This window comes from Hirundo rustica, chromosome 4 (genome assembly GCF_015227805.2).
Source record: "Hirundo rustica isolate bHirRus1 chromosome 4, bHirRus1.pri.v3, whole genome shotgun sequence".
In the NCBI taxonomy this organism is placed as follows: Eukaryota; Metazoa; Chordata; class Aves; order Passeriformes; family Hirundinidae; genus Hirundo; species Hirundo rustica.
Window position 1 is genome coordinate 62,329,007 of NC_053453.1, and position 21,372 is coordinate 62,350,378.

Below are 21,372 nucleotides of genomic sequence, written 5' to 3' on the forward strand. Positions count from 1 at the left end.
CACGCCCGAGCCCCCGGGACGGCCGCGCACGGCCCCGTGCGGCGCTGCCGGAGCGCTGGGAGCCCGCCCGGCCTTGGGGCGGAGCGGGGCGGCCGCAGGTGAGGGGCGCGGCCGGGGGCGGCCCCGGGGGCGGGCGGGGGAGTCCCCGAGACACCCGGGCCGGGCCGCATTTAAGGAGCGGCGTCGGGGCGCGGGAGCTCCGTCACTGCGCCTGCAGCCGCCACCATGCCGGTCAAAGGAGGCACCAAGTGCATCAAGTACCTGCTCTTCGGCTTCAACTTCATCTTCTGGGTGAGGCGCCTGGGCTGAGCCCGCGGGACGGGGATGGAGGGGAGGGGAAGCGCTGGGAGCCGCGTTGTGTTCGCTTTTCTAGTCTGTGGTTTTTGCTGGTTTTCCCACTTGCTGCCCCGTGGAAAGAGAGGGGCGGGTGCCCGTGTGCTCACCGCTTTATTTTTCACGTTTTTCGGGTTTTCTCGTAAGGGGGGTTGAGTGTGCTGCCGGGCGGGGAGGGGGTGCTGGGTTTGTGGCAAGCCGCGCCCCCTCCCCCTACTCACCATCTCCCAGCCCTACATCCAGTCCTCTCCCTAAAACTCTGTGCAGGGTCGGGCTTGCCCGGGGTGAGCCGGTTCCTCGTAAATTGCAGCCCGTGGTTGTCGTGTGTGTGCGCGAACTCCTCGTGTTGGTGGGATCTGTGGCTTCCCTTCGAGTTTAATCTCACGGAGCAGCCCAGCGCCCGTTGGAATCGCGTCTCCGCTTTGGTTCCCGGCCCCACGACGCCTTTTTGGCCAGGCAGCTTGATCAAGAAAGCATGGCTGAACCGAGAGGTTGAGGCTGTTCCCAAAGCACTCGGGGTGTGGGCACCTGGATTTAGCGTGGAAAAGTACCGCGGGAGCTGTTTATGCGCCTGACGGATAGGTGCAAAGTGTATGGTTCAAAAAGTTGGGTTTTCTCTGGGCTGTTTACCGCGGTGGAGAAGTGCGTGTGCGGCTCTGATGTGCGGGGATGAAGTTGGGGCGGTGGGAAGGAGCCGCGTCTGGAGCCGGTCACAGCACTGCCCGCGGGACGAGTGGAAGTCGGAGTGTTAATGGGTAAAGAGCTCGGGATGTCTCGATGTCGAAATGGGTTACAGTAGTTGAGAAAACAGAACTAGGCTGCAGTCGGGGGACTTTGTGCAGGACTTGACCCGGGAAAGCACATGTTGTCACCTGGGACTCGCCGGGACAGTGAGCAGGGCTGTCGCATTCGCTGGGTTAGAGCTGATACAGAAGGAAAAGCCTGATAAAGCACTGCCTGAAACTTATGGTCAGTGAGTTTCTGAACCTCTCGTTAAGAGACTGAAGTAATAATCGTGGTTTGCCTTGTATTTGTTTTGTTTGTTTCAAAGGTGTCAATTTTCTGCGGAGTATTTTAGGGGACAAAAATATTCTTGTTGTAGCAAAGGCATTGCCTCAAAGAAGCTCTTAACCTGAGCATCACCACCTTTTGGTCTGGGGCCCAGGGCTGAGAATAGGGAGAGGGGGTTTTGTTTAGCTCGGGATGTACCTGTTGCTTGAGAGTGTCATGGTAATAAAGCACTGAGGCTTTACTTGTACCTTTCGGTGCTCGCATAAACAGATTTGTACTGGTGACAGGGTGGATGGAAGAAGAGCGGTGCTGCTACCCAGGGGAACTGAGAGGTGATGGCTTTTGAAGTTGCCTTCTTGAGGCTGGCAGTATGCAGCTAGGATGTGGCAAAGAGGAAGAAAAAATAATTAAGGGGAGATAAATGCACCTTGGAGATGCCAGTTAAGTGTCTGGAGGCCCCAAGAGGCAGTGAAATGCAAGCAGCTTGGGTCAGCCAGAGATAAGTGTGTTTGACCAGCTGGAGTGGTCCTTGGCTCTTGGCAGTCACCACATGCCATTGTGGCCTGCTGAAAACGGGGAGGGGAGTTCAAGGGGTATGGTGTTAGCAAACCTTGTGTCCTCTGTGGAGAAATAAAGTACCTCTATCTTGGGTTATTCCACACTGCACAGCATGAAGAGAAAGGTGTTCTGGGGCTGCCAGCATTAAAAAGCAGGAACCACCCTAATAAGAAAAAAAGGCTTTAATGTTTCTTATGGCTTTGCAGATGTGAAAACTCTGTGAAGTAGTTGAAGAATGTTGACAAAACATGTTGTGCCTGAATGCAATTCTGTACCTCCTTTTTTCAGAAAAGGTTGCCTGTAAAGGGTGGGTGAGAAATTTAAGTGGTCTGCAGCAAACCTGAAGATGGCTGTGGATGCCATGTTAGGTGGAGTGTATTTGCTTCCATCAGAGGCTTGAACAAGGGTAAGAGGAAGCAGAAAGGCTCAAACAGCTTGGTAAAGGAAGTTATTAAAATAAAAAGGGAAACTCTTGAAGTTGAAGCTGGATCCAAAGGAAGGAGTTTAATGTTCGTAAATGCTGGTGAGCCAAATAAAATATATATTTGCCGAAGGAAAGCTTTTAGAGTAATTTGCAAAAGTAAACCCAAGTAATGTACCCCTCTTCAGGCACATGAGGAGAAGGGAGTTTCTCAGGGAGTCCTTCCAGGCTGTAATAGCTCCAGGTATAAAGGTTTGGGGAGTAATGTTTGGCAGGACTTTATATTTTACTGGGGAAGACTTTAACAAAGTTCTGTGCCATAACCTGTCTTCGACTCTGAATCCTGCAGAGGCTTGAACTGACCTCTTGATGCAAAGGAGGTGAAACAGGAGGCACAGCAAATGTTTGATTAGCAATTCTCCAAGGTCACATAACACTTTGGAACTCAAAGTGAGCTGTGATTAGGTAACTCCCCCTGCTCACCATCCCTCTCGGTGCTGGAGGGCAGCGAACTGGAGGCTGGATTTTTGCTTTATGGTGAGATGGGATCCCCAGACAGTGGCATATATGGAGTATCTGGAAAAATCCAAGGAGAAGATTCTTTAAAAGTTGGTGTATGTGTGGAGATGGGACATTGGCTACTGCAAGGCAAAGTCAGACTTCATGAAGCTGCTGCCTTGGAGCCTTTAAATGCCTGAATGTTGGAGAGGGCAAGGACTGGTGTTGGTCACTCGCTCAATGTCTCCTGGACATCTCAGGCCTCTTGTGAAAACCAAACAATCCTGGAGTAAGATTCTGGCAAGGATGAGATGGCTGTCAGAGTGGAGGCAGGGCTGTGGTGAGGTGCAGCTCTCCTGTTGAGAGAAGCAGTGGTGCTGGCACAAATTCCGTGGTGGTCAGTACAGCCTCACCTCATCTGGTGAAGCACTGGCTGGTACCCATTGTCCAGGCTGATGGAGGTGATGGCAGTGTGATGGAGGTGATGGCAGCGTGCTGACACAGCAGGGTGAGACTCTCACCAAAGGCAGGCATCAGGTAATTCCTGTGGGAGGCACCAGCAGGAAGCTGCCTGGAGATAGGAACTAAATGGTTCAGGGCAGCTGCTGCCATGGAGCAGTGAAGCTGTGGGACAAAAGCCATCTACGATGGCTTTACACGGGCTGCTCAGTGTCAATAGAGCAAAACCAGCTTCAGAAGTGAAGGAATGAGAGAAGATGGAAGATGGTGGGTGTGTAAAGCTCCCTGAATCCATGGCGTGCTGGTGTCCCACTGTGCTGCGGGCTGCTCTGGTCATCTGCCAGCCTTGAGAGGATCATGGTGGAGCTTGGTAATGTTTGGGAAAGAAAGGGGTTTCTGCCACCAGCAGCTGTAAGTCAACTGGGATTCTTCAGCATGGAAGTGTGCTAGAGATCCATAGGATCATGATGGTCCAGGCAGTAGGTAGGGCCTGACTGTCTTGAAAGAGGCAGTGAGCAAGAGCTGTGGGATATTAAGCCAGGAAAGAGGCATTTTTCAGAATAAAAGTGTCACTGTGGGGACAGTGATGGTGCTTTCTCCTCAGCAGATGTTGAGGAATCAGGGATACTTGGCTGATCACAGAATGAACTAGGTTGGAAAAGACCTTCAAGATTATCTAGTCCATCCTGCTAACATGGAGTTCAGCAGCTTTTTGTTAATTTTTCTTCTTTCAAGGTGCTGTCTGTGTCTTGGCACAGTCTTTAAGTGCTTGACGTGGACAACCCAGGAGGTTGGTCCTGGGAAGTACTGCTGTCTGTCCTGTTCTCTTAACCCTTCCTGAGGATCTTGTGCTTGATTGATCTGATATTCTTTCTCCAGATCGGAAGGCTCAGCATTAACATGGTGTTCTCTGAAACTTTTGGGACTTGAGAGTTTGGCTTAAAATATGCTTGTGGCCTAAATGGAAGGAAGGGCACATGTTTGGATGCTTGCAGCAAGTCAGGTTAAGCATGGGTCAGTAAGTTTTGAGGTTCAGTCCCTTCTCTGAGGTGTAGGAATTAGGGATGGTTTCCTCTTGGGATGGAGTGTTGCACCAGGCTCCTTGCTCCTGTAGTCCTGCCCTTGATGGGGCTGGTGTTCTCCTACCTGTCTTGGCATGGCAAGTGCAGGCTTTGGCATCCTTGGCAGTCTGCTCTCTAATAATAGAAGTTCAGGGCCTGATTTGGCATGTGGGAGCAAGGTGTCAAGCCTGATACAGAACTATTTTTTTTTTTTTTTCCACCAGGCTGGCTTGAGTTTTGGGAGAAGGCAATGGAAACATATTTTCTGCCTTAGACCTGAGTAGTGGTGTGGTCTTAGCAAAGTTAGCTTGAACCAACTGTGAGCAATGCTGGATTGCCTTGAGTTGTGTAATGAGTGACTGCCTTTAGCTGTGCAGCCTTTAACTCCCTTAGTTTGCTCAGGCTTGTTGGTCCTGGTGATGAAGTCTTTTCCTAGGAAAACTGTGGGCTCTGAAGCTGCTTGGATCACACCAGGCAAGTGCTTGCATGTTCTTCCTGCTGCTGAACAAAAGCAAGGCCTTGCATTGTTAAACTTCAATGCTGGGTTTTCCCCTTGTGAATTTTGTGGAATACTAAGCTATCTGCTGCTAATATTTATGGCTTAATGTATTTTAGGCAAGCAAGTACTGTAGCACAGAGGCAGAGTTCATGTTGATGTTTTGAGCAATCATTTTCTTGCTCCTTTCCACTATTGGGCAGCTCTCCTGCTCTGTGTTTTATAAATGCATTTGTGTGTGGTAGTGCCTGCTAAAGTAAGTTGAGCAGAATTAGACCCGGAGAGCTCTTTTCCTTCTGTAGCTTGAAGATACCTGTGACTATTCTGAGCCATAATCTCAGCTGCTTTTGTACACCAAGAGCAGCAATTCAGAGGGTCTTTCCTCCTCCAGTGGAGCAGAGGACTTGCAGGATGGGCACGGAAATATTCATGTGTCTGTTGGTACGTATATATGCAGGCACATATGGAAAACCCAGAAATTAGTTGTTTTTGCTTTCTTGTAATGAACTGATGCAGTTGCTGGCTACAGTGTGTGACTCTAATGCTGCTTGGGCTCAGTTGAGTGTATTTTGACTCCAGTAAGTTCTGTGAAGCCAGGAATGGGATTTGGAGTATGTTGCCTTGAGAAATGTGATGTGAAGCTACTTAGAGTTCCAGCAGTCCTAGCTCCTATTTGCAATTCTAATTGCAAATATAGTAGACTGCCTTCTGAATAGGAACTTGTATGAAATGGCCACTAGTCTTCGAAGTGGTTCAGGAATTTTGTAATGCTGCTCCTACTGTACTGGAGCACCATTTTATTGCAAGAAGTGCTGTGACATTAACATGGGCCACAACATTCTTGAAACTAGCTAAGCAGAAAGAAAATACTTCCTTTCCAATCCACTCTCTTCCAAACTAGTTTGAAAACAGCTGCCATTTCTTGTATAACTGCGAGCCTACATAGCACAAGTGTAAGGGGAGCATTTTCAAAGCTCTAAAAACCTGTGCTGTTGTGGGTATCACTAATTCTTAAATTGAGGGTTTAGAGTGATGTTGAGCCTTGCCTGTACTTACTCTTTATGGGGTTTTATTTATGGAGTACTAGCCAGTAACAGGACAGAAACAGTTCATCACTACTCATAATGTTCTCGATTTCCTTGCATGTGCTTTGCAGTGTTACAGATCTGGTCCTGGCTTTGTTAGTTCAGTCTAAAACAGAAGTAAATTCTCATGCAGTCAGATTTTTAGCTAAAAATTCAAGTGTTTTTGAAGTGAAGATGGTGACTTTTTTGATCATCCTTGGGTAAACCTATACATGAAACAGCAGTGTAGAGCCTGACATGCCTTCTTACTTCAAGGAAAAAAAAGCATTCTGTTGGATGCAGGAGCTCAGGACTTCTGGACAACTAACTAATATGATTAAGTAGAAGCTGTTTATTGTTTACATTGAGCTATATTTATACATTCTAAAACTACTGTTTACATGATCATGCATTACTCGATTGGTGCTTTTATCTTGTCCATGCGTTCAGCATGCACTTTTCAGGAAATGTGATCAGTTACAGTCTAGTGCTTCATGGCACTCCTTTATCTAGTTCTTGTAGTTGTGGTATTCTGTTTTTTTCAGCCTCTTCTTTCTTGTTTTAGAACAATTTAGGTCTTAGTAACTTTGAATTCTGGAGGGTTCTGATAAGAATAACTAAAGATGGTTTGGCTGTGGCCTAAGTTGTTCAAATACATTGCTACAGTTAGATGCCATACTTGGCTGACAACGTTGAAAGTAGTATTTATTTCTGACGGACTTCTTTATTTTCATATAATGACTTACCTTCTGCTGGAGGTAATGCCATGAGCATAGTAGAAGTTGTATTTAAACTTGGTCTGAAGTGTCAAAATGGCAAAACTTCCCCCGCTTTTTTTTGTGCAAAGGCTTTTTTTTTTTTTTTTTACAGGCTTTGAGCCACTTATCAGGCATTCTTGAAGTGACTGATGTCTTCCCTATCCCTGCCTCCATCCTGGGGAAGTGCAGGAAGGGCTGGGGGAGGATGTCCCCTTCCCAAAGCTTTGTCTGCCAGGACAAAGGAGTGTCCAAGGACTTGGGAAGTGCTTGGACCTTGAGCTCCTTGAGAAGATGATTCTGCCTATGGAAAGATAAATGCTCTAAAGTGTCTGAGGCAAGTGGGGTGCTTGTCCCTTATCAAGGTGACAAGGTCAGAAGGGTCTGAACAAAATGGTCCTTGCAAAATAGTGGTTAAATCTAAAATAAACTTTCCAGCCTTCCAAAATAGTGTCACACACTGCTCTGCTATGGGATGTGTTAACAGAACTGATGGTTTTGGGGTTTTTATTTTTGGTTAAACCTCAAGGTTTTAGCACGTGTTTATGGGATTGTCATTAAATCTGTTTCCTGTGCAAGCCTTCTGCTAGGAGACCCGAGATCTGTGGAACCTCGGGTGTCGGAGTGGGACAGAAATGCAATGGGAATTGCTTGGTAGCACTCAGTGCTGTGGCACGCTCCGAGCTCAGCTCCAGGTAGCCAGGGATGGCGAAGGGAGGAAAGCAGAGTGTTCTGTGTGGCTGCTGCCTCCAGGGTACGCAGGTTTTCTCATCTCGAGTGTATCCTGACTTGCTCAGGTCCTTTCTTAGTTACCTCTTCTCACGTGGAAGGCTGGGGCACACCTTTGGATGTACCCAGAGGCAGAGCAAGGGGATGCGCCAGAGCCGTGGGAAGGGGTGGCTTTGGAGAAGGTGTGGGGTGGGATGGGTGAGAGCAAGGAAATCCTGCGCTGGAGGCACACTAGGGAAGGTGCAGCGCTGTGTAAGAAAGGAAGATAGACCCAAAAAAGCTGGTTTTCCTGTTGCAACAGGCAGAAAGCTGCATGCAGGAGTGAGCTTTAGGGGCAAAAGGGGTGTGTTTGCAAGTAATGAAAAAAAAAAAACGTCCAACCCGAGAAACCTCCGCAGGGCTAGGAGAGGAGTGGCCAGGTAGTTGTGTCCTTGTTGCAGCCGTGGAACGGCCAAGTAGAGCAGAAATGAGCTGGGGGTAGTGGTTAGGGAAAACAAGGAAGCCTGGTTAGCTGGAGCAGGGAAGTAATGGTGTAATTGTGCCAGGACATGCTGTTACTGGAAAATCACAAACTTTTCCAAAACAGCGAGTAAGCAGTATTCCTTTAACTTCACGTTTTGGTCAGATTGGGGCGGGGGGGGGGGGAAACACACACAAAAAAACCGAACCCAACCCTGTCTTCTGAGCTTTTTTTGCTGTACTTGTCACTATAGAAATGTGCCACTTACCTGTCTGATAAGCACAGAAACCCACTCTTCTTTTTGTGTGTGTGAAACCAGACAAAATGGATTGCTTTTGGGAATACAGTGTTGTTCTTTTCCTGCTAAATTTCTTTTCAGCACAGGATAGAGCTACTTGGAAACAGACAGTATTGCTCAACTCCTGTGACAAAATAGGTCTGTTAGATGGGAAATCCCCTTGGATTACCGAACAAAAACCCAACAATTAGGTTATCTGGAGATCTGCTTCCAGGCAGCCGAGGTTGGGGGCCTTGTACCCTTTTCCTAGGAAGGAAAAAACACTGCTCCCATCCTAGTGCTGCTGGCATAGCATGGGTGAGCAGGGAGGTGACAGTGCCTCAGCCCCTGGTGTGCCACACTGGCCAGAGGTGCTGCCAAGTGCCCGTGGGGCTGCGCTTTTTTCTTCCTCAGAGGCTGGTGTTGCTGTGTCCTCGTTTCTCCCTTGTTTTGATGGAAACTTGAAGCTTCAAGTTTCTTGCCTTCTGCTTTAAAACTGCCTTTTTTTAGTTCAGTGGTCACTGTGGGTAGGAAGAGCACAAACTGAGAACATGTCTGCTTTCCTTAAGAAACTGAGACAAAAAGTCTCTTATTCTTGCATGAAGGAGCTGCATTTTATTTCTAATCCACCACGGAGAAAATTGTCACTCTGTTTAATTCTACCACTTTTTTTTGGTGCCAGTTCACTGGCATGAAGTGTTACCACTGTTCTGTGATCCTGTAAGTCTCTTGTCTCCCTGGCATCATCTTAACCTTTCCCACAGAGTGCCTGCTTTTCCAAGGAGAAGACATACCGTGTACCTCTGGGTGGTGGTGGGGAAGGGTAAATTTGTATTTTGAAAGGAGCTATATTAGGTTCCTCATCTCTGCCCAATGTGAGCAGACCAGTTTGTTTCTGGAAGGCTTTAACTGAGCCTTCTCCTTTGCTTGGAATTTTAAGATTATCTGCATGATTACAGTATGGCTTAAGAGTTTCTTTAGTTTTACTTTAGTCCTTTTCTGTGCCCTGCTCCGTTTGCAGAGCTCTCTACTCAAGCACTGGAGGTTGTCAAGCTGTAAATATGTTTGGTAGGTGAGAAGAGCTGGGTGTGCACGCTTGTGGCTTTACAATTTGTGAGTTCCTGTTAAAACCAGCAGAGGCTGTTGGTTTCTTTGTCTAATGATGGGGATCTGCATCAACTATAACAGCCGAAGACTATTGGATGACCCAGGAAAAGGAGTCTCAAGCAGAGTGTTATTAAATACTGGGTGACTTAACAGCTGTCTCAAAGCAGAATTTTTTCCATCACTAAGCCTTTCTGATGTTTGAACTGAGCCACTGGGGGAAGATGAGGTAGCAAAGGCTTTTTGAAGTGATGCTGCAGCCAGGAGAGCAGGTAGAGCAGCAACCATTCTCTGTCAGCTCCCTTTTGTGCCTCTCCCTCCCCTCAGGGTTCAGCTGTGGCCCCAGAAATTGAAATAATGACGCTGTTGTGACATTCTGTGTCCTACCAAGGTGCTCCAGCATAACTTAATCATCTTGTCAGGGTAGCCCTAGCAAGGCAAGCAGGAGGTGAGTGCAGGTGTGCCTTGGGGAGTAAGCACCAGAAACACAAAGAAAGTCCTTTTGCTTAGGTCTGGAAACCTCCAGGTGGGTTTGGCTCTTTGGGTTGTGTGTCACTTGATCTGTTTTCCCAGCTACAACCCTGCAGCTCCTCTGGGAGGCAGGCCTGGCATTCGGGTTCCTGCCCTACAAGAAAAGCTGGTTTAGGAAAGCTGGAGCTGTCTGTGGGCAGGAGTTCCTCCCCAACAGGGAGAAGGGGCTCTCAGGCTCCCACCTCTGTCCTCGGGTGCTTGACAAGGGAATGCTGCCCATATTCCCACTCAAAATTGCCATTATTAACCTCTTCCCAGTTTCTTAGAGGCAAATCAGTAATGTTGTTCCTTTCTACAAGGACCTTCTTACCAGAGATCAGGCTTTGTGGGGATTTTATTTTTGCTTTTCCTGTGTGCTTTGCCTGACCAAAGCACCAGACTTTATAAACTTACTGCTCTCTCTTAAGTTTAAATTTTTAATGTCTGCTGCAACGTTTGGGATTTCTGTCCTCATCTTACTTTTGTAGAGCTTTTTTTAATAGTTCAATGGTCTTCAAAGGGACAGCTGAGAAGCACACTCCAGCTTTCTACTATGTCTTGTTTTCTTCATTTTTTTACATGCAAGAAACCTATTTTTTTTCTTTTTAAAGGAGGATTCAGTCTGTTCAAAGCAAACTGTTGCTATTTGCCTTATCAGAGTGCAATTCCCTCTTTCTTGTAAGAGTTCCTATGGCTTTTGCCAGATGTTTCATCCAGAGGCTGATTTATACACAGTGACTTGCTGCAAACACAGGCACCAATGTTAAGAGGAACCTGGAGGCACATAGGCAGAGATGATAATGAAATAAAACTAAATATGACCTAAAATTTGATTGTGTTGCTCCAGATTAGGAACATATCTACTTTTGCAGCTGGTATTTTCTTATTCCTGTCAGTGTGGTCACTTAATGGGTTGGCTTTATCTTGTTTTGCAAGAGCACTCTTCCTGAACTGCCTTCCATGGTACGCGGAACTCTCGGCAGTCTGTTTAATACACTAAAACTTCCAGCTGGCCTTACAAGGCGCTTTTCCTTGTGATACACTTGCTCTTCAGCATGAAGCTTTAAGGTCACTAAGCCATGGGATGTCTGCAGCCACCCAGAGTAAAACAATGGGTGGAAGGATCAGTGGAAATACTGACACTTGGCTAAACCTTGGATATTTTCAGAAAGGAACAAGAATGGCATTGTTCTTCTGTGGCACTGGAGTTTATATTGTGTAAATGCCTCTGTCAACAAGGTGCCTCACTCATGTCTGGAGCTTTGTTCATGTGTTGGTATCCCCATCCTTTTATGCTTGTCCTTTGTTGCCAGCTCTTTAAAATAAGAGCTGTATCCCGTGTTTGCTTCTGATTTTGTTACTAATGTAAGGCTGGGTGGATTAGTTGGTATCATTTAACAAGCTTTCTCTGTTCTTACAGCTTGCAGGGACAGCAGTGCTTGCGATTGGACTATGGCTTCACTTTGATTCACAGACCAAAAGCGTCTTTGAACTGGAACCTGACACAAAGTTTTACACAGGTGAGCTGGGGGATCACTCAGGGGTTAGGTCACACTTTTGTGCCCTGATTTCCAGGCTGCTGAAAAACCTCGGCCTTCCTTAAAGAGTAAAAAGGCAAAACAGCCCTAAACATCCCGAGAGCAGCTTCCCCTGGCTGGTGCTGGGGGCAGCTTCCCTTGTGAGCTCTTTTGCAGACAGCAGTGCTGTCATGTAAGTGGTTTCTTGGGTCTTCATCCTTTTTCCCACAGTAGTTTGTCTTTGTTGCTGTCAGTAAACATTTTGTAATCCCAGGGGCTCCTGGAAGACACAGAGAATGCTTCTTCCTGATGCTCATCACCATATGCGTCAGCAAAGTTTCACGCTAAACTAATTGAGTAATTAATAGTTTTTTCTCCTGGGTGACCGACCTGAGCTACCCAAAACACAGCTCTGTTGCCTCATCTCTTACAAGGAGCACATGCAGTGCTGTCTAACCCTTAAAGCACCACATATCCTAATTCATACTGAACTGAATGGGAAGAATTCACAAGCATCTTGGCGCATATGAGAATTATTACAGCCGGCAAGGATCAATGTGGCTGTAGCTAGGCCATGTGCAAGGTGTTTGTAAGATTAATTAGGGGACACATACATTTTTAGTTTGTTAATGTCATAGGAATTCCTAAGTGAACTGGATTTAATCTGAACTGTGGTTTTGATCTCTACAGTTACTTTTAAGCTTGGGCAGGGGAACACACATAATTTGGTTATTGTCACCTGTAGGTTCTGAAACCTTGGAGCACCTCTGCTATGAGGGAATTGAGGATTGGTCATTGTGGCCTTGCAGTATCTGAAGAGAGCCCACAGGAAAGATGGAGAGAGATTCTTGACAAGGGCTTGGAGTGACAGGACATGAGGGAATGGCTTCACACTGACAGAGAGCAGGGTTAGATTGGCTATGAGGAAGAAACTGTTCCCTGTGAAGGTGCTGAGGCCCTGGCACAGGTTTCCCAGAGCAGCTGTGGCTGCCCTGTCCCTGGAACTGTTCCAGGCCAGGTTGGATGGGGCTCTGAGCAGCCTGGGGTAGTGGAAGGTGTCCCTGCCCATGGCAGGGGATTGGAATTAGGTGGTCTTTAAAGGATGGCTTCATCTTTCTCTTGCCAGCAAACTGGCTCTTGTCCTTGGCTACTCACCTGTGACAGCTCCCAGACTGGTGTCTGAAGGGTCGACTGCAGTGAGGTGCAACTGGTGTTGTGGCCTCTTAGTCCTAGGGTGGCTTGTGCCTACAGAGAATACTGTTAGGAATGGCATAGAGGCCATAGTTGGGAATATTGACATGCTTGTGGGACTTCATGAAGAATCTGCTGGTATGCAGACAGTTTATCTATGAGAAAATTTGTGGTTTGTCCTTGATACCGTGGCATCTTAGCAAACTGTGTGGTTCTTGGAGCTGTCTAGAGGATTCCCAGATGCTTTTAGGTGGACCTCAGAAAAAGAACAGAAATTTAAACTTGGCCATTGGGCTGAATATTTAACAAATCTTATTTTGGGTAGTCTAAATCAATTCTTTCACCTCCTAAAGCATAAAATTTTTATGGTATGATGTTTAATCTACTGGCTGAATGCAGCCAGTGTAACCTGCTTGAAATCTGTGTAGGTGAAACAGTTTTAAAAAGAAGCTCAATAGGAATTTCTGCTTTAACATAATTTTCTGAGAGTAGTTACTGACTGCAGTAGGTTACAAAGCAAGTTACCTCAAAGGCTTTCTGTACCACTCAAACTGGAATAAGAGATACTGATGGACTCTTTCTTTATTCTAGTTCTTCAAAATAGAAGAAGTTTAAGCTGAGGCTAAAAAGTCCATATTGGAATTTCCTCTTGATAAGAAATGTCTGGCTTAATCCTTTACAAATGCTGCATCAAATAAATGTTTATTTTGGCAGCTAATCTTACTGGTTTGCATCTAGAATATATCATTTGCAAATGCTTGTATCTGGCTTCCTTTTATTAGTATTGACTGGGTCTCTGAATTGTGTTTTTGTCCCTATAGATAAAAGTGCCCTGCTTGTTCCCACATGCTTTGTGTTGGTATTTTGATGTTCCACTGTAATGTTCCTTGCCATCCTTTGGGAGTTTTCTTGCTCACCACATCTTGCTGCTGTCTCCAGCTCACATCTATGATGATTAGGCTGGTTGTTCCCAAGTTTAGGGGCCAGAGGATTTGGCATAAATGGAGCCTTTTATCTCAGAAATGTTTGCTTCAAGGTACTCACTACCTAATTTCTGGGCAGAACAGCTTACAAGCTCTGGCACTTCTTATAATTCAAGAAAAGTATCTGTTTCAAGACTTTGCAGTTGTTGATAAATCCACTCTTCCAGCTGTCTCTAATTCCAGTTGTCTCTTATCTCACCTGAGAAGGTGATAATTCTTGGCTCTGAGCCTGTTTTAAAAACTACCTTACAGTTTGTCTAGATGGCTTTATCTTGCCCATTTTTTAAAATCTGTGAAACTGCAGTAGGGATACACATTAATTCTGTCAAATTTGGGCTTTTATTTATCAATTTTTTCAAATGCATTTGCTTTGAAAATTTAGCACAACCTTCCCCCTTTTTTTTTTTTTTTACTTGAAACACTTTGGTAAAGAAACTCTAACCTTGGCAAAAGTTACCAATGCTACTTGTGAAGCAATTACATACCTTGCTGCTAAGGGTTTCAATGACCTGCACACCTTTGTTTTCCTCCTCCCTAGGGGTTTATATCCTTATTGGAGCTGGTGCCCTTATGATGCTGGTTGGTTTCTTGGGATGCTGTGGTGCATCACAGGAATCTCAGTGTATGCTTGGCCTGGTAAGTGCTCAGGGTAATGCTTAAGTTTTTGAGCAGCATGATGAGAAAGGAAGGAAAACATTACTGTTATCATTCAAGGGCAGTAGATTGTGGACCCAGAACAATCACAGTGTTTAAACTCATGGTCACCTACATAATGCTAAAATGTTAGATGTTCTTTTTGTTTCTGGCTGGAAATCCAAATGCTCCTGCTGCATTTGAACACAGGTTGACATCAAGAGGCTGGATATGTCTGACATGCACTGAAGTCAAGACTGGGAGTATTGTGAGCACAGAACTAAAATATTGATAAGACCAGTGCTATCATTGCTAGACAGTTCATCCTGGACTCTGAAGGTTGTGCAATCTTTAATCTCTGAGACCAGAACTGTGGTATTTTATTTGATGCTTGAAGCAACAAGGCTCTACTGTTCATAATCACAGGATGAGCTCTTCTAGTTGACAACTGCTCTGCAAGCCAATTACGGGAGAGCAACCTCATTGTTTTCAGACTGGAGGGGCCAGTAGAGCTTACTGGGTTTGTGCACATCTGTATACTTGCAGAACTACTCATCCAAACAACCAGAAGCCTTAGTTAATAAAAGACAACTACTATAGCCACTGAAAGAACAATTCTCCTTCTGTGTTACAGAAGAACCTAAATTCAAGTATTTCTTGCAAAATGATACCTGTTGCCCTTTGTAATTCTAAGTATCTCTTTAAAGATAGTGGTGTTTTGGATCTGGTAGTCCATGAGAGACAGAACACTTTCATTTGTGTTTTATGGGATATACAACAAAGTGACCATTAGCTCTCTGGGAGTTGGTGGTAAGGTAGGAATTAAGTAATGACTCCTAAAGCAACAGGAGTGACAAAGCAGGGTAAAGAATTGGTGCTAGCTGTTGTGATGTGTCTGAATGACTTGGACAACTTCAAAGTCAGAGTTAACAGGTGATTGGCTTAATTAACACTGATCAAAAAGCAGGACTAGTGCTTGGAGAACACTGCCAGACTTTCTGACGCTCCTGGGAAGAAGTGCTGATCTGGTGTCCTTTTTCCTGGTGTCACCAATGTCTCAGACTTCCAGCTGTCACCTGGTTGAGTGACAGCTCCCACAAGTCTGGACAAACTTGCAGTGTATGTGTGTGATGGTGGTTTGTGGTGCTCTAGCCTTCATTAATAACATGGTCTTTCTTTTCTAGTTCTTCTTCTTCCTTTTTGTGATTTTTGCCCTTGAAATTGCTGCTGGGATCTGGGGATTTTCAAATAAAGAAAAGGTAGGTTTCTCTTAAAAGTTGGGAGTGGTGGGATTCTGGAACAAGTTTCCCAAAGAAGCTGGGGCTCCCCCATCCCCGAAAGTGTTCCAGGCAAGGTTGGGTGGGGCTCTGAGAAACCTGGAATAGTGGAAGGTGTCCCTGCCCATGGCAGGACTTAGGTGATCTTGAAAGCTCTATTTGTGACCCCAAACACTCCATGATTCTATGAACATGCCCACAACCAGCAGTCTGCTGACATCTGTATCAGTACAAGTCAAATCCTTATTACCCAGGGAATTTGGGGGAGAGGAAAAGGCTGATTCGCAAAGCAACACAAAAAATCTAGCTAATATTTAAAGATGAGACTGTAGCAGGGAAGTCAGAATCCAAGAGGCATGCCTCTTGGATGTACCTGGCTGAGCTGTGAGGTGAAGCAGGCTGTCTGGGAAGCTTCACCACTTCCAGAGAGGAGCTGGGTCAGCTGGCACTGAGTGTTTCTGCGCCTGAAGCATGACTGATATGGCCCGTCCCTCCCAAGGAGTCAAGATTCTTGTCTTGTTTCAAAATCAGGTGCTTGGTGACCAGGGTTGCTTTTCTGCTCACACTGTATTATACAGCGGGGAAATACGGAAACTTCTGGGATACAGTAGAATAGAGAATATTTTTGGGCAGCCAGTGGGCAAAGAATTGGTTTTCTCACTCCTCTTAGAATCTCAGATTTGGAAGGTGAAACAGTTTTGCCTGTTTAGGTGTGGCTATTAAAGTGAGTGTAGTTATTTCTCACCTGAAACGTGTGAGCCTTCTCTCTACCCTCTATTTGTACATAGCCGAAGAATAGGTGTTGTAAGCTGCAGGATTTTTGATGACTGACTTGCTGAAAGCAAGTTTTTCATAATTAATACAAGGTATGACACTAATACACCATTGATAGACAACTCTTTGCTTTTCCTTAGATAACTGATGAGTTAAAGGAGTTCTACATGGATACCTACAGAAAGAGAACTCAGCCAAGTGTCAAAGACACCCTGAAAGCATTTCAGTTTGCTGTAAGTATGTGGTTCTGCTTAACCTAGACAGTAATGCAGCTGTTCCTTATACTGTTCTCCATGCCACCCGGTCCCCTGTACAAGTCTCTTGCTAGTTAAACCAGAGATTGCTGAGATGCTTTTGTGTAGTATAAATGAATTCAGGATGCTTTTTTTTGTCCCTCTGAGGTGTCTAGAACTAGTTCTTGTTTTTATAAAACTCAGCAGCAGGGTAGTAAACCCTGGATCTGTGCTGCTGAGCTACTGGCACCCTAATATGTACACCTGCATGTCTGTTCATGCAGGGGTTCAGCTTTGTGTCTGTAAGGAGCACAGGCTGTCACCAAAATGATTTTGTGTGTACTTAAAGAGGTCTAGCTCTTCCTTTCAGAACCTTGTCCTTTAATTTAATAAAGGCATGTTAAAATTAGTTTTATAGCAGTTATGTTGACAGGACTTGGTCTGTAATAAAAACTAATGTATTTTTTTTTTTCTTTAACCAGATTACTGAGCAAAAATAAGGATTATTTCACCTAGGTCTCTTTTTGTGTTTTCTGTTGTAGCTAAACTGCTGTGGCCTTACTGGAGCTCTGGAGCAGCAGTTCATGGACACCTGTCCAGCAAAGACACTGTCTGAGTCATTCTCTATCAAGGTAAAGCTTGACTTAATTTACCATCAGCTCTGCCCAGTGCGTAGAGTGAGAAACACACTTCAGGAAACCCTCCCAGTCTGTGGGAAATCCCCATGTCACACTGGTGTGGCAGTCTGTGATCAGGCTGGTTGTGGAAAATAAATCTGCTGTTTCCATGGAAAAAACAAGCAGGAAGTCTGACCTTGCTCAGGAAATGTGTGGTCTGTGTGTCACAGACTCACTGGTGGGGTGGGCAGCGGAAGAGCAAAACTTTGCCGAAAAAAGAAACCCCTCAGAGTGCCTTGAGAGTTCTGTTCTCCTCACTGCATCTTCCTGGTGCTTGCTGGGAGCTGTCACCTCCCTCCTGGTTAGGGAGAAGTAGAGCTTGGGGTGGGGGCAAGTCTGAAGCTTCAGCAAGGACAGGGAGCAGGGGTAAGGCATTGGTAGCCTGTCCAGGTGAGTTTGTGACTCTGAAGGCAGCTCTCTGAATGAGGCTTCCCTATTGGAATATTGCTGCAGAGGTGCCTCTGTGCCACAAATAACAGGAGAAAACAGCTTGTGTAGCTTTTAACCACCCCTCTTCCTCTTTTCCTTACAACCATCCTGTGTTCTTGCTTTGTGCTCCAAGACAGCTTCTGTGAAGCTTTCTATGGTTCTTACCATGCAGGAATTCAATTAATGACTTGGAGTTTTTTTCACTTTAATTGACAACTTCACATATCTGCCCGCATGAGACCCTTCAGTCTGTATCTTTAGTCCTGTCCATGCAGTCTGAGTTGGAGTTTATGGGAGTAGCTGAGACAGCTTGCAGGTTTTATTGTTTGTTTTTCTTCTGCTGTGTATTTTAGCTTCATCTGTTGACTTCATCTTGTGATGCCTATTCCCAGTTGTAGAAAAACAGTGGATAGACTGCAAGATCAAAGGGATGTAATAGAGTGTGCCTCTAAGAAGCAGTGCTGTGTTGGTATTCTGATTGAACTGACTCATTCTTGCCAGTATATCCCTTTAATCCCAGATTCAGTCTTTCTTTCTAGACTGAATAAGGAACAGTGACAGAAAAAGGTAGCTTTCAGCAGCTCACTGATGTTTGCTGCTGGAACAAGCAGGACAGAGGCTGGGATGAGACTTTGACCAGCTACCAGGCTCTTAAAGATTTATACCTCTGTAAAAGTGCCTTGTTCTTTTTATTGGCCAGCATGTATCTGTTCTGGGGAAAGGACTATACTTATCCTTGCAACTGGAAAAAAGAAAAATATGTAATTTATTATCCTGGCAACATGAAGCTGGCCCCTCTATCATTCTGCCCCTGACATGAATCCTAGCCTAGGATATCCTGTCATTCCCATGCACTGTGGGTGCATGAGGGGTCTGCAAAATTAACAGCAGCAATTGGCAATATTAAGAGTGGCTTTAGGTCTTTTGATAAGGGATCAGCAATGCATCATCTGAGGTGCTGACAGCCATTAGTAGCAAGCCAAGCCTGATGAGCTGCATGTTCACATTGAGAGGGGAATCCTGATGTAGTCAAGGTGCTGTTAACAGGTTTGAGGTACTTGAAGAGTAGATTTAAACTTCTCCACCAACTCTTGTGTAGGACCATCCATGGCTCTCTTTAAGCATGTGAGATGTGACAGTAAAGGCCAGATCAAAGCAGCTTTTAAAAGATGAGTCTTCAAATGAACCTTGTGTGTGTAAAACACTAATGAACCATCTGTTCCATTTCAGTCCTGCCCTGATGCCATTGATTATGTCTTCAAATCCAAATTCAATGTCATTGGAGCAGTTGGCCTTGGCATTGCTGTAATGATGGTGAGTTTCCAGATGATATAGAGGGTGCTCAGAGGATACTCAGAACAGAAGTCTTGTAGAGCCAGTGCCTGGTCCAGCAGCCCACAAGGCTGTTCCACTGAGGACAAGTCCCAGCAGGCTCAGGGTGTGTGCTGCAGGGCCCTGAGGCAGTGCAGAGGCTGGGATGTCTCAGGCTTCCCTGCTGCTGCTTTGGATTAGGATCTGCCTCCTTGCACTTTCAGCAGTGAATGTGTGTATATACGGAGTGAAGTTGTATTGGTCATGTTGTTGGCTCACATCTTTATCCTCATATCTCTTGGGGATTCTTTTTCTCTTTCCTTTGTAACAATTACAGGCTCTGCTAGAGGGCTGAAATAACAGGGCTGCTAAAAAAACTTGTACTTCTGTGTTTGACTTGTCTGGAGGAAAGCACGTGCTGGGATGATCAAAGATTTTTTTAGGAGATACGGCAGTGGTTTATCGCTGCTGGTGCTGTGCAGGGACAGAAGCTGGGCCTGAAGATCCTTGTTGGGTTTCTTCCAAGTTGACGTTCTGTGATCTGTTTTCAAGTAGATCACTGAGGTGAATGGGATTCCTGGGAATGAACTTTGGGGGTGGCAGAGTAAAGTGTTAAAATATAGAGTAAATGTGACCTCTAGCCTGGGAAGAGCAGCCTGTCCTCATGCTGATAAAAGCACATGCCTTGCTTTCCTGATTTCTAATCTGTTTGCTTTCTTTCCAGATTGTTGGCATGATATTCAGTATGGTTCTGTGCTGTGCCATCCGCAGGGAAAGAGAGATGGTCTAACAGCTGCAAACCCAAGAGTCCTGCACTATAAAAATCCTCACTATTAACTTTCGCGTTGAGAGCATTTCTAAAATGTTACATATTTGTTACCTTTTTAATGCTTTATTTGGTACTGATGTAGGTTTGCTTTTTGTGTTACAGGTTAAAAAGATAAAGGTTTATCTGACTCAAGACAAACATTGTACATAAAATATCTGACTTTCTTGAAACTTACATAATTTGGATGTAATTTATGTTGGAGACAATTTGATACTTAATAAAGAGTAAGATATATTGTTTGTGGGGGAGAGGAGATGTTGCTATGTTGATTAATCCCACTGTTTGATGCATAGCAAGCAGTTGAAGTTGCATAACTTGTTAAGTGTTTTTGGGATAAAGCAGGAAATCACTCCTATGCAGATGCCCCATGTTGGAAGGGAATGGGAGATGCTGTCAGAGCATGTCAGGGAAAGTGTGGTTCCTCTTTTCCTTGGTGTGTGTGAATGAATACATTCCTAAAATGTCACTGCTGTAACACTTCTACTGTCACCTCCCTGGAGGGCTGCAGAGGCTGGCTGTCACACAGGTGTTGTGCAGGCATTGGTAGCTCAATGCAGCCAGGGTGGGCTCTGCCCTGGGGCCAGCTGGGCATCCTGACACATCCTGTCTGCTGCCACAACTGTCCCCTGTCATGGCCTTGGGCCCTTGGCAGTGCACATTCCCTAGTGTATGCTCAGGATTTCTTTCACTGGCTGGCTTGGGGCTTTGTTTGCCCAAAGCCAGCAAGGTGCAGTCTCAAGGGCTTACAACCCATGTGCCAAATCTCAGGTTTCCAAGCAGAATACATATAAGTTGTATGAGCAGTTAAGTGTCCAGCTCAGCAGTTGCAGAGTTGAGGCTGTCCTGTTTCAGTTTAAATATGGGTGTGGGAGAGAGCAGAGATACCAGTATGGAACCCTTAGCTTAAAGAATTACCGAGTTGTCCAGGATTTCTACTCTAAATGGCTTTTAAGTGGTTTTGGTTTTTATTTTTTGTCTCTAAAATACTTTCTGGTGGGGGCTGCCTATGGACTTACCAGCAGGTTGATGTGCTGTTCCTGTACTTGGTGCTTGCTTACTGTACAATCTCATCTGTATTCTTGGAAGCTTCTGTGCTCTGGGTAATACAAATGTCTCTGAGTAGTCCTCGCTTGTTCCCCTTTTTCTCCTGCGAGGGGGTTGGTATTTGAGAAATACCAGAGTTGGTGAGTGTCAGGCTCTACTGGTGCATGAATATATTGTCATCTTTGTGTTACCCACTGTCACTTGTCTAAGGGAACCATGCAGCTCTCCTCTGTAATGTGTTGCACTGTTCTGTGTTCATGGGTCTTCTTTAAAAAAAAAAAAAATTTAAAAAAAGTCAAATGGTAATCATGCTTTTGTGTGTCTTGCAGAGATTGAAATGACTCCAGAAAGGAGTGGATCTAATTTTCTTTTGTGGCTATGTGTGACAGCCTGGAGGGAAAAGTTCTCATGAGAATTTGAGAGCAGCCATGTCTCCACTGAGCTCTTGCAGAACTGAGAAGTAGCATTTTTGTCAGCTGGGTGATTCTGGGCATGAGAATTAATATGGCACCTGGAAGAGCTTGGGTGAATCGCTGTCAACCATCAGGGAAGTTACTGCTGACTTCTTTTGCTTCTTGTTCACAGAATCATTTAGGTTGGAAAAGACCTCCAAGATCATAGAGACCAGCCTTTGAGCAATCATGCCCTTATCAACCACACCAGAGTCCTGAGTGCTCTGAGCAACATCCAGTTGTTCCTTGGACACCTCCAGGGCTGGGAATACCACCTCCTCCCTGG

At 45.4% G+C, this 21,372-nt stretch overlaps 1 protein-coding gene across 1 annotated transcript; it reads left to right on the forward strand.

Annotated features, from left to right (window-relative positions):
• The first annotated feature begins 143 nt into the window (after positions 1-143).
• CD9 (CD9 molecule) lies at positions 144-20,712 on the forward strand. The gene is made up of 8 exons (XM_040061938.1): positions 144-291; positions 11,157-11,256; positions 13,966-14,063; positions 15,245-15,319; positions 16,252-16,344; positions 16,887-16,976; positions 18,681-18,764; positions 19,486-20,712. Exons 1-8 carry the CDS (start codon positions 226-228, stop codon positions 19,549-19,551), a joined length of 672 nt encoding a protein of 223 aa, XP_039917872.1. The 5' UTR covers positions 144-225; the 3' UTR covers positions 19,552-20,712.
• Positions 20,713-21,372: the final 660 nt, after the last annotated feature.

Coding starts and splice junctions, on each gene's coding strand:
- CD9 (XM_040061938.1), top strand. CDS start 226: ATGCCGGTCAAAGGAGGCACCAAGTGCATCAAGTACCTGCTCTTCGGC. Junction 292..11,156: donor GCTTCAACTTCATCTTCTGG/GTGAGGCGCCTG, acceptor CTGTTCTTACAG/CTTGCAGGGACAGCAGTGCT. Junction 18,765..19,485: donor TTGGCATTGCTGTAATGATG/GTGAGTTTCCAG, acceptor CTTTCTTTCCAG/ATTGTTGGCATGATATTCAG.